The sequence below is a fragment of the Stegodyphus dumicola genome, chromosome 3 (assembly GCF_044657685.1).
Source record: "Stegodyphus dumicola isolate Sdum_Otavi_A_Nest chromosome 3, ASM4465768v1".
Taxonomy (NCBI): domain Eukaryota; kingdom Metazoa; phylum Arthropoda; class Arachnida; order Araneae; family Eresidae; genus Stegodyphus; species Stegodyphus dumicola.
The window spans coordinates 13,733,531-13,747,201 of NC_140770.1; the positions used below are offsets into that span (position 1 = coordinate 13,733,531).

General features: G+C 34.4%; 1 protein-coding gene across 1 annotated transcript in view; it reads left to right on the forward strand.

Moving 5' to 3' along the window:
- The window catches only part of LOC118193473 (Na(+)/citrate cotransporter-like), a 98,901-nt gene that overhangs the window by 18,252 nt on the left and 66,978 nt on the right, over positions 1-13,671 (forward strand). Inside the window, exon 3 of the mRNA XM_085812587.1 lies at positions 2,305-2,420. Coding sequence (XP_085668713.1) covers positions 2,305-2,420 — 116 coding nt within the window. The remainder of the gene's footprint in view (positions 1-2,304; positions 2,421-13,671) is intronic.

Genomic DNA, 13,671 nt, shown 5'->3' on the forward strand with positions numbered 1-13,671 from the left:
TTACCGTGAAAGCCCGAAACTGGAGAATGTCGACATTCACCAAATACGTCGGTGAAAGATCGAATATTGCCCTACATTCTTGTATATTCGGACCCTCACCGGTGTATGTCGACAATCACAGATATGCTCTGGTGAAAGTGGAAAAGAGAGGTTATAAAGTGCCATAATAGTTTAAGTTGTTGCAATGAATAAGATTCGAATCACATAATTTAGTAAGTTTTTTATTACTGTTATTTTATTTTCGCATTTAGAACGTACTGTATAATTAAGTAAGTTTTTAACTTCTATTATTTTCATTTCTTATTTTGAATGTATTGTGTGTTTTAGGTTCTCATGTTCTTAAGTTCTTATTTCAAGTCTCAATTGCGTTTATTCGCGACTGAATGACGCAGAAGAAAATATAATATTCTTATATGTTCAACATTCACTAAGTACATGGTGAATGTCGACTTTGACCAGTGTAAGTCAGAAATAAGACTATGTGGAAAATATTTCGGACATACACCAAGAGACTATGTGAATGTTGACATTCACCGGTGAAAGTCGACATTCTCCAGATTTCGGTGTTTCACCGTAACATATATATTAAATTCCAGTGTTTTACTGAAATTTTATTTATTAATTTTTGTTTTGATTGTTAAAATAAAGATAAAATTCAACTGTATGATGATGCTAATTTTATTCAATACATATCGACGAAGGCTGACGCAAAACTTTCATGTTCAAACAGCAAAACCTGGAAAAAAAAGCTGAATGTATATACATTTTTTTCTTAAGCAAAAGGTTATAATGTTCCTCAGTACTTTGTCAACAATAAAATGTCGAGGAACCTAGTGAACTAAGTAAGTGATAAGTGACGGTGGACGTGGGCACTGTCATTTTACCGTAGCGGTTAATCAGTACAGCACCACGTCCACCCTTATCTAGAGATGGCTTGAGTGGAGCCTCACAGGAGTCTCGCACCGTGCGTCCAATCCCAGCGCCGGATTCATCCAGAGGTCAGTCCTACCGAAGTGAACTAAGTAGGGACTAATCGCTCAGTTCAAGTAGACAGCGTAGACTCGAGAAGGGTTAAAATACCTTTTATTCACTCAAGAAAATTACAGCTAGCCCTTTCTCCGGCTTACAGGAAAGCCTACACTCGGGGTTTTAAATCAGGATAAGAAAATAAGAAACTAATCTAATGCTAAATAAAACAGACTTAGCCAAAGATAGACACGATTATCTTAACACACTTGGCCCTTAATTTAAACTAGCCAGCGATTATTTACAGGCAGGTATAATACGGCCGAGCGTAATAAATTCAAGAATGAAAAAGCCAGAAGGCAAACACGTGCCACTAACTACTCCTAAGCACTCTCTTTCTCTAAGTATGTAGAATTTCCTTTAAGTACTACTCCTATACATTTGCATTCACCGCGATTCTAAAAACTCATTCTGGCAGGGAGTTGTAAGTGGGAAACAAGAATTGAGAGAAAGCGTTTCAGAATTAAAAATAACTGTTATAAAATTAAAATACACCTTACAAGGTCTTTTATTAGTTCTTAATAACAAAATACGCGAAATTATCTGCCCAAAAAGAAAGCTTTCATGGTAATAACCCAAGACAGAATTTAAAGAAGAAAAGCATGGCAATGAACAGAGCGTTTTGAACAAAACGAAGATTAATAGAGAGCTAACTTGCCACTAATTTTAATTTTAATTTTTACGTTCGCCTCTTTCGCTTGCTCATATTACTTCCAAACTATTACATTTTAATGCGTAATGAAAAATATTAAACAAATACTCTGCATTTGAAAAACAAATCATTATCTTTTAATAAAAGATTAAGGTATAAAATAATAAATTTATAAAAGATTACGATACAAATCAGATTAAGATAAAAAAAATGCGTATAATTTAAGATTCCGTACAAGGAAGTCATGTGGTGTACACATCAGATTTTTTACTTAAGCAAAAGGTTATAATGTTCCTCAGTACTTCGCCAACAATAAAATGTCGAGGAACCTAGTGAACTGAGTGATAAGTGACGGCGGACGTGGGCACTGTCCCTTCATTTACGATTCTGCACAGATTTTTTTTTTAGTTAAAATTTGAAATTCAGCTACTTTTGATACCTTAAATACGTAAGAGAAAAACATCATCTATATTTGAGTATTTGTGAAATTAAAAGCAAGATTTACGTCAACATCTATTCTGTATGATTTTATCTTTAATATGTCATTCCGAAGAAAGAATTTTGAAGCTATTTTTTTTTTTTTTGGCTTTTTAGTTTTTATTTATTTATTTTAATTTTTTTAAAAGGAAAGCTTCATGATGTTCATCGGTGGTCTCATTGTGGCAATCGCAGTGGAAGATTGCATGCTGCATGAGAGAATAGCTCTCAAAGTTCTCCTCATCATTGGAACAGAAATAAAATGGTAAGTTCTGCATACAGCTCAATTTTAGCTTTCAGCAATCGTTTTTAATCCTATGGCTGTGGGAAGTATACTTCCCAACAACTTCATGAATTTTTAAATGTCAATGGAAAGTTTTTTTCGCACCTATGATCTGTTCTGCCATCTGTTAATAACGTCAGAAAATACAAAAATACCAATGACGGGCTTTGTTCCCATAAATGGGGGTAACAATGAAGGTTAGCGTGGCGTCAAGAAGAGACTCCTATACTGGGGAGCCATTTTGTCTTGTACTTTATTGATAAGCACAGAAGTTCAAGTTTATAAACAACTAGGAAGCCCGGCGGTCATACGAAATGACCGCTATTCTAGATATTATAAATTGTAATTAAAATGATTTGCGCAAAGGTGTCTGCTGATTCATACAGAATTACCCAAGGCAGGCGGTGAGGACGCCCATTTGCTTACTGCTCCACGGGGTTTCCCCCTTCTACTTGCTTAATTGCTTAAAGTAGAGTGCAATGAAGGAAACCACTGGCAGTACATTTCTTAAAGAGCCACCGCTAGCTCAATGAATAAAGGTGATTTTAAATAATAAAATCTTAATTCACATGTCAAAGATCTCTTTGTACACAACATTTCTTGTGTTAGATCTTTCCATCACTTTTAGGCTCGCCTTGCAGAGGACCATCCATTAATTTTAATTTTACGTCCGTTCCTTCACGAACTCTTGAACATGCAACATAAAGTTGACCGTGTCCAAATGCAGGCTCAAGTAAAAAAATGCCAGCACGCTTGAGCGTTTGGCCCTGAGACTTATGGATGGTCATAGCAAAGGCAAGTTTTAAAGGAAACTGTCTACGTCTCAATTGAAACGGCAACCCTGTGCCGTGGCAATTTCACCCCATTGGTTGGTACAGTTATGCAAGCAACCAATAAACTATCGGCGACAAACAGACACTTAAGCCGCATATATATATATGGGGTGAAATAACATCATCTCCTCCAAAACTGCTGGCTTCCGGGCTTAGCGAAGCACACCGTTGGATTCCGCAGATCCGTGGCACGCCATTTTGACATTTCGCGTTTTTTGTGGGACTTTAATTAGCCGAGATATTAATTAAAAACTAATTTTCCCCTACGTTATCCCTACATTTTCCGCTTTCTTTCTTGGGTTTTCCCTATTAGAAGGATTTAGCTACGTGCCAAATTCTTTTTTCTCGAATATCTACGGAACGGCGCTGAGTTGAAATTCGAGACGCGTATCCTCGGATTCCAAAAAATTCTCCGAATTCAAAGATACCGTTTTCACCTACGTACGGCTTTAACCGGCCGAGATATTAATTAAAAACTGCGGAAACGTTAATTTCCGCGCTAATTTTTCCGCGTGGCAACAATAAACTATCGGCGACACACACTTTAGCCGCTTATATATATAAAGATTCTTAATAGAAGGTAAAATTTTGAATAATATTTGCCAGTTTTTGTTGTATTCAAATTATTTTTTGAACTCGCCATGGAAATGTATTAAAAAACCGACGAAATATACAGCAGAGGAAGCTGCTGAATTATTTTTTGCCCTCCCTTCTCATTCTGAAGATTCAGACAAAGATGCAGATGATGAAATAGATGAAGAATTTTCAATCAAGGAAAATAGAAATGTTGCTGATCCATGATTTTTTAATACAAACTATATCTAATTTATAATTTCTTTTTAAAATTTTAGATATAAGCTTTTTCTCCCGCCTTCCTAGCGTGCTTTCGTGGTGTAGTGGTTCTGCACTCTGGAACGGTATTCCAGAAGTCCGTGGTTCGATCCCCGGCGAAGGCGTTTGCTCATTTTTCATCTCTCCGGTCTCCAAAAATTACCTAATGTCTCTAGAGTTTCGCCGAGAATCGAACCACGGACCTCTGGAATACCGGCCCAGCGTGCAGAACCACTACACCACGAAGACACGCTAGGAAGGCGGGAGAAATACCTTATATGGTATTTACAAATTATATATTATGAATATCATGTAATTTGATATAAAAAGAAATGCAATACTAAGATATCTTATCTTTGAATAGCTTCCAGCGGGCGGTAGGAAACATACTTCCCACCAAAAAAAAAAATTCTTAAAAATCAAATTAATCGTAGTTAGTAAGCTAAATGAATTTATTTTAAAAGTCAATCTCAGTCCCCAAAATATTTTAACATAAGAATATTAGAAAAAAAATTGGCTTTTAAAGGGTTAAAATATTAGTGGGCACGATCCATTTGTATGTGTTCCTCGGATAACTTTTCTGATTAAATAAAACCTTATCATTACTTGTAATTACTTCAAACCGAGCTATAATTCGCTTCACATCTGGTGGGATTATTTAGCTCCAGATCGAGTAAAACCCTATAAATAAGAATTGAAGTCTGTTTGCCCCCGGGAGTTGACTCGGAAGAATCCTTGGGAAGTACTGGTTAGGATCTGTACCTAGGCAGTCTCAACCACGGGCGCATTGTAACAGACATGACAGAAGGCCTGAGGGCTGTCGGGACAGAGTAAGGCTCGACAGGGACCGTACTGGTACTGCCTTGTCTGCCCTTGCTCTGTGGGGTCGTCACGTGGTAGATAGTAAGTTCGGCAAGGCGGCACTAATTCCGTTTGGTTAAGTCCCAATCACATTATGTTTCGGCTGCGCGGGACTTGACGTCGAAAGGGACAATTCTCAGTACCCGCACAATTCCAGGAAACACACGTAGCTAGCTTACCATTCACACTTACTACAAAGACCTGAACGCCAAACAGTAATTGATTTATCGCTCAAATCGGGATCACATGATCCTTCAGAAGCAGAATTTTCGTCTGATTGGTTGTCTCTACCCGGGACCCGAGACATTTTCGGTGAGGTTTGAAAAACTCCTGCGTAGCCGCAACATTGCTTCCGTAGCTAGGCGGGACTTCCTTCAAGCGGGGCTCTTTTTTCTAGGAATCCTCCCGTTGAAATCTGTGCTACCAGATTTTAATTTAATAGGCCAAACAAGGCTGTTATGTGATGTCCACATCAGAGTTTTTTACCATCTCGTTTCTACCAGAATCTCGTTTCTCAGAAAAGTCCCGTCTGGCAAGGACTGTAGCCTTGTGTGATAACCTCTTAACATAGGCTAAGGCCGGAAGCTGCTCTTCATCTGCGTTGTCTTTGATATGCTCAGAACAATGCTTGAAAGCATGTAATATTCTGTTTTCAGTTTAGTGATATTGTCGCGTAGATGAGGGGATCCTACAAATGAACAGGCAAGTACAAGTCTAAACTCAAGACTTTTTATTAACTAGAACTGAATGAAGAGCTACTTATATACAGCTGGTGAACATGCTGAAACATTCCAGACCTGGAATATTCTGGAAGAAATAAAAGGAAATTTACATAAATAAGATAACATTAACAACAAGGATATTTACATAAAAACCAATTATCGGGCATCTTGCCGTTGATGGGCTTCGAACCCGGTACTTTCAGGTTTCGAGTTCTGCGCCTTCTCCGCTAAGCTATGAGGAGCTCGGTTGAAAAGAGCGATTTTCGCTACAATATGTTGGGAACTTGTTTATTCTGAAATGCTGCCGAACAACACAGATATCACCGCTGATGTTGTAGAGACATTAGGTATATTTTTGGAAGCCGGAGAGATGAAAAATTAGCAACCACCTTCGCCGGGAAACGAACCACGGACCTCTGGAATACCGGCCCAGCATGCTACCGTTACACCACGAAGGCACGCTAGGAAAGGGGGATAAATACATTATATTGTATACTATTGTCATTTTAACGAACTGTATATGAATTTACCATTTTAAATAACCAGCATTGCTTAATCACAACACACCGTCCTACAAGATGCAAGGAGGCGACAAACACTTAGAGTAAAATGTATCAAGAATATGATTTTATTGGCTAATTTTGAAACATATAGCACTTCTCCAACCATTTACACTAATGATTATTGTCAGTTCCGGCTTATGCAGCATTTTCTGGTATCACAAAGAACGTTTCAATAATTCAAATGAGTTCGAATAATCATTGCTTGCCTCTTTGCGCCTAAACCTAAACATTTCTCCAGGGAAGGCCACAAACACCTCCTCAAACGATTTGCAAAATTCGTGGCTAGGAATGAAGACCACATTTCCAACTGTTATATTCGTAAACAAAGCAAGTAGTCTCTTTTATAGTTTTTATTTTTCAGACCATACATTCTTTCCAATAATTTATTGTAATATTTTGAAATTGTACTCCACTAAATACAGTTGCATTCTTTTAGAATAGTAACAGGACTGTAAGAGTAAAACTATTGTAACGTAAGCATATTAATATCCAGTACGTATGTACTTGATAAAAATAATATTGTAAAGCGGTTTAAAATGATATTGAAAATCCAGTCAATGTGTAAATGAATTACAAGTTTACTTTGATTATCTCAGTAAAAGTATTGTAAATATGAATTCAGATAAATTAAATAGATTAAATAAATTAAATAGATTAAATAGATTTAAATGCATACATAACTGTCATGATTTTATGTAACTATCACATGTAACTTGTACAAGAAAATGTTTGTAATTAACATATATATGCTTATACACAGGCCTTGTATGCCCATGTAATATTTATATTTATATTTTTACACGGAGGAAATATTCCCTTCTGCCAAGATGACTATTAACACTGTAAGACTTTTACAACAAAGTCAGGTCAGTGGTTATCTCAGGGGGCGCTCAGTTGCATTCTTTGGCGTCTCTTTATTAAAATGTTCCTTATAAATTTATCGAGGTTTACATATATTATGCAATTAATTTCACGGATTAATTAAAAAAAGAAACATAAGCTGGATTGAGCTAAGAACAAACAATTTTAACTCAAAACTCTAGCTTAAATGAAGGATAAGGAGTAGCTTAAATGAAGGAGTGTCCTGGGCATACTTGTAATTTTACCTAAAATGACATTTAAAAAAATCTGATGTGGACATCACATAACAGCCTTGTTTGGCCTATTAAATTAAACACAATTTTTTATACATTTCGTTAAAACTTATTTCCTCGAATTTCATTAGAGATATATATCTCATTTAATTAATTCAGTTCTCACTTCGGGGCAATGCAAAAATACATTAAAAACTCAAAATATCCTAATTAAAAATTTTAAAATACAAGAAACATAAAACACCAAATACAGTTAAAACAGTTAAAAAATACTATTTTTACAATTAAAATTGGAGTTTCTTCGCAAAATCAAGCCATTCGGCTAGCGGGCAGAAAGACAAATTTTTCGGTGCACGAAACTGAAAGTTTAGTTTTGGTCCCAATTGGCAAAACGGCATTGAAGGTGCAGCAACTGCCTTAATTCACTCTTCTACTGGGTTTCGAATGTAAACAAATGGAGGTTCGTAACGCTTACCTCGACACTTAAAGTTTTAAATTGTTAATAATTCTAGGACAATTGCATGCAGATTAACTAAAGGCATAAAAACCTTAACCGGAATGTAAAAACTACATAATTCAATCACTTTTGAACACAAAAATGCACAGTTTACCAACATATAAGAATAAAACAACTAAGCTCATCAAGCCAAGTAACAGAGTGGGAATATAATATATACATATATAAATATTTTTACGCAATTGGTGCAGCCAATTGCAACGAAAAAGGGAGGTGCACAACTATATGATATAGCAGTCCCATATACAAAACTTCAACGTTCTACGGCTACACGTTCTAGAGTTATGCAAGTTACGTACATGCGTGCGTACGTACAGACCGTCAAGAAAAAGTCTCTTGTAAATCCATCCATTTTACAATCCTCTTTGACAAAAACAGTTCTTTATTCTGTCCGTACGTGCAGATGTCACGCAAAAACATTGTTCACAAACAAACATTCCGAGAGTGGTTAAAATGGATATTTTCGTTGAAATGTGATACCTGAAACTTTTTGCGATTACAATGCTTCCTTTTCTTCGTAAGTATAAGGAAGTAAAAAATCTGATGTGTACACCACATGACTTCCTTGTACGGAATATTAAATTATACGCATTTTTTCCTTGCATTTCATTTAAACTTATTCGATTGAATTAAATATACTTCGCCGACAGCGCATAAACCACAATAGAATAAATGCATTCTTTAAAATTCACTCTACTATTTGTTTACCATAGCCACACTCCGGCGCTAGATTCACTTAACAGTATTAATAATTAAATAACAGTTAACTTATATAATAATTATATAACGGAAACTAAGTTAACTGTTATATAATCCAATAATTATATAAGAGTTAATTTATATATTCCGTTCATATTATAACTCATAATGCACAAAATATATATGATTTAAAGAATAGAATTATCTAATCATTCCCACATGTTCTATTCAAATACTATAATAAAGCTAGAATGATGTATAAAAGAAATTAAGCAAACAAAACAAAAAAGATACAGTTTTTCACAGACGATTGAGTATTTCTCATTTAATTAATTCAGTTCTCACTTCGCGAGAAGGCAAAAATACATAAAAACTCAAAATATCTATATTAATAATTACGAAGTAAATCTCAAACACTTATTTCCTCGAAAAATTCCAGAAAGAACTAAGCATGATTTAATTGGCAATAATAAATGAATGCGTTATCTTTGTTGTTGCGAAGCTAAGTTTCTCTAGATTGGCAACAAATCCGCTACTCAGCTGTTTCAAATGTAAACAATACCAATGGCCGCCATCAAATTAGGCTTAGCGGCACTTAAACAATTTTAAAATTGTTGATAATTTTAAAAATATTGCACACAGATTTACTAAAGGCATAAAATCCTTAATCGGAAGATAAAAACAACATAATTCAATCATTTTTAAAGCAAAAAATGCACAATTTACAAACATTTAAGAGTAAAGAAACAGATCACTGAGCCGGGTAACAGAGTGGAAATATTTATAAATATATTTATATACGTTTGGAGCGGCCGATTGAAACCAAAATACGAGATGCACATCTACATGTTATAGTAGTCTTATATAAATTTCAACATACAAAATTTCAACGTTCTGAGGCTACTCGTTTTTCAGTTATGCGAGATACGCACGTACGTACTTACGTTCGTACAGACGCCACGAAAAATTCTCTTCAGAATTCATTTTAAAGCAGTTTTTCAGTTTTTTTGGAGGAAAAGAGTCTTTTATTCTGTCCTTACGTACAGATATCACGCAAAAACATCGTTAAATTGCATTTGAAAGCGGTCAAAGTAGATATTTTCGTTGAAATATGCTGCCTGAAGCTTTTCGCGATTACAATACTTCCTTTTTACTTCGTACAAGGAAGTAAAAATGGAAGTTGGCAAATATTATGTGACATTTAAATAATGGACTATGTTAAAGAGATACGAACATGTAATTTCTAGACGAAAGTTGAGCAAAATAATTTCAGAAATGATAAAGTGCCAGTAGAAAAAAATATCTGATCATGAATCATCACTACGTAAGAATGTCATCTTACATCTCCTCATATCTGATATATACGTATCCCAAGATTACATAAACGAGATCACATGTTAACCCTTTATTCCTAGATTAACATAAGCCAACAAAGATGTGCTGTGCTATTAATAGCATATAATCAGATGAATCAGATATTTTAAAGATCTTTCATGAACATTTAAGAACAAGATGATGTTGTGTTTCCCGAAAGCAATAAGAAAAATATCTGCTGTGATTTATTTTATAAACATTTGATACTTGCATTTATATTAATACATGTTACTTCTTGAAAACTTTTCCTCGTTTTCAGTAGAGTTCTTAAAAGTCATTTCTCTAATGGAAGCAAAAGTAACATTCACATTTTCAGTCATTCGAAATATTTCTGCTTAAGAGGGCTTGTTTAATAATGGATACTAAACAGTTTTATCAAAAGCTATATGACATGCAAGCATAAAATCCATGTCAGGATTAAATAAGAGCTGCAAAATATCCAAAGGATTTCAATATATTTATCGGAATTAAACTGAAAATTTCGAAACGTATTAATGTTATGAAAACATTTCCATAGAGAATAATTCGGTCGCCAGTGATGAACTAACAAAGTTATTCAGAGGCTGTTCGCACATTTTTAGACGATTTTGGTAAGCGGTAATAAAAAATCAATTGCTGTAAATGAAGTAATTGCAATTGTACTATGTTTTTAAAAGTCAAAATTATCGTCTGTGGCTTAAAAGTTTTGTTTTTATTCAAAATGGCGAATTTAACAAAGCAGTGGTTCGAAGGCTACATTGACGCTCTTTCCGAAGAGAAATAGGCATACTCCGTTATCCAACAACGATGTGAGAGTCATGGTTTTGTGATATCTAAAGCGTCGATAGGTAATATCATCAACAAGAAAGGAAAAAACGTCAATTGGAGCCTCAAGTGGGACCAAAATTCTAAACAAGTATCCAAGGAAAAAACGGACATCTTCGACTATTGCAAAGGCACGTTGTTTAATGTTAAAAGAAAATCCCGCTAGTCAAAGGACAGTTGCAAAATCATTAAAATGGTTGATGTCCACTGTAAACAAAATGATAAACGTTGATTTAAATCTTAAAAAAGCGAAAAAACGCAATGTGCATCGTCATCTTCCAAAGCATATCGCTCAACGCAGGACACGCTGCAGAATTCTGTATGAGAAATACTAGTCCAAAGAAAAAGGGAAAAGATTTGTCACAATAGATGAGGCATGGGTGTATTTAAATGACTGTAACAAAAAAAAGAGCCAGTTATTATCATAAAAGGGGAGAAAAAAATTTAACTACGTGGTTCAAAGAATCGAAAGAAAGTTTTTCTAAGGCATTCATGATTGTTGCTGGTTTTTCTTATAATGGCAAGATACAAATAAAGAGAGTGCTAAAAATGTCAAGAATAACTCCAAATACTATCAGGAACATATTTTATGGCCAATTTTTCTGAATGAAATACCATCGCTTTACCCACAGTGCCATCCACTTGTGAGACTCCATCAGGACCAAGCTAGTAGTCACACATCAAAATCCACTGTAAATTTCCTAAAAGAAATCGAACAAAAAAACTGGTATTAAAGCCATACCCTTCATTGATATTTCCTACTAAATCTCCCGATGTGTCACCTGTGGAATTTTGTGCTTTCGGACTTTTAAAAACTGCATTATACAAACGTTGTCCCGAAACCCTAAGAGGACTCTGGAAAGCTGTTCGGGAGGAATGGGATAGAATACCTCTTCTGCCACTTCAAAAGGCATTATTATCCTGCAAATTGCGGTGTCGAAAGATAGTTCAGAATAAGGGATGTCAAATAGAACATTTAAAACACAAGAATTTTATGTAATTTAGTTTTGTGAATACAATATACATCATCTAAAAAATGTGTGAACAGTCTCTGTAGACTATGAGTACTACACTAATAGCAACCTTTAAATTGGAAAGGAAAATTCATTTCATTGTTGTTTAACTTTATAAAAGATTCGCTGGCTATTGACTGCTGAATAGAGTAAGTGACAGTTTCATGATTCTACACATGGTGGATATACAAGAGTTTTCCAAGTGAAAAAAAAAGTGGTTACTGGTATCAAAAGCCAGTACAAGACACTGTGCAAAAAATAAATAAATAAAATTTTTAAAATAATTTAAAATAAAAAATGGGGCAGTTCTGTATCTCCCGTTCTATTGGACCAATTGATGAAATTCAACTTGCGTTTTTCGCGTCTCGAAAGCGCGACATAGGATATGTATTACATTTATATATAACATTGTTCAAATATAGGTATTTTGATACAAACTCAGACCTTTTTCTGAAATACCATGTCAATGTTTTTCCCATATTTCGATTCTAAGACTCAAATTATGCCAAACTGCCAAATTTTGTAAAAATCGCACGAGTACTTTATACAACATTAGCTTTCAAAGTTTTAGCTCCTCAGTGTTACTTGAATTTGGTATATATTCATTAATATTTCTTTTTTTATTAAACTTATTTGATCCTTCCTTTCACATTTCGAAATTTAGGTTCTTTACAAATAAAATTCGCCCATTTTTTATGATTTATTTTTTTAATTTCCATTCTTAAATAATTTTCATAATTTTTTTTTAAAAAATTTGTATTATAATACATAAAAGTTTTACCATCATCTTAAAGTAGACGTATTTCAAAGTACACCTGCAAAAAATAACAATTTTTTATTTAAAATTTCCGAAGATATACGTGAATTTATACATTGGCGCATTTAGAAATTTGGCATATTTATTGAAAGCCGTAATATAACATCAAATGTGGTTTAGGCACTTTGTTAACCCTTTGTTGCATCATGTCCACTCTAATAGACAAAAGTTTAAATTTGTTTATTCTTCTGTAAATGCTATAACAGATTCCATTCCTGTGTTTATTCATTCTATATTATTAGAACTTTCAACTGTCTATCATAGATGGCTGTATAGCATCACTAAGTAAAGCATTGCTATTTGGAAAATGGCTGCTACTTCTGTTTCCAAGTTAGTACAATTTCTCCTAGTAAACTTTATATAATATTGCTTACATTTTCTTATACTGCCATTTTTTATTCACAATCAGTCATTTTAGACATTTGATTTTAAATGTCGGTTTGAGAAAATTGTGGAGTGGGTAGATAAAGATCTACCGAAAAGAGTGAATTGAAACCCAAATGGACTGCTTATCAAGCCAAAACACCACTGAAAATGTTTATGTTTGGTAAAGAATTTCTAGAACATTTGACATTTGAATCCAATAGGTACAGGTTACAAAATCGTAGCAAAATGAATTCGATCACGATCGACGAAATGAATGTAGTTTGGGGGATCTGTATGTACATGTCAGTTGTACATTTACCATTTAGAAGATGGTAATGATCACTGCAAACAAGGCAGGAAATGATTTCAAATGCAATGACCGTAAATCGTTTGGGAAGAGATTTGTATGCATGTACGTATAGGAATGCTGTCCACTCTAGTGAGCAAACTGTAGCCATTATTTAAAACGAAATTTGAATAAAATTATTTATTTTTATTATAACTAACGTTATTTTAAGTAGAAAAAATACGAACATTTTCGTTTAACTTCTCTAGATTATTTGTATGCAACAAAGGGTTAAAATTATTTGAACGTAGGAACGCTGTGACATTTTTCCCGCTCATACACAATGTAAAAAGATAAAGGAAAATAGGTTGCCATATATTAAGAAGTTCGCCTAGTGAGTTATTCTTGGCGCAAACTGAAAAAAGTACTCCAGATAAATTTTTTAACTTCTCC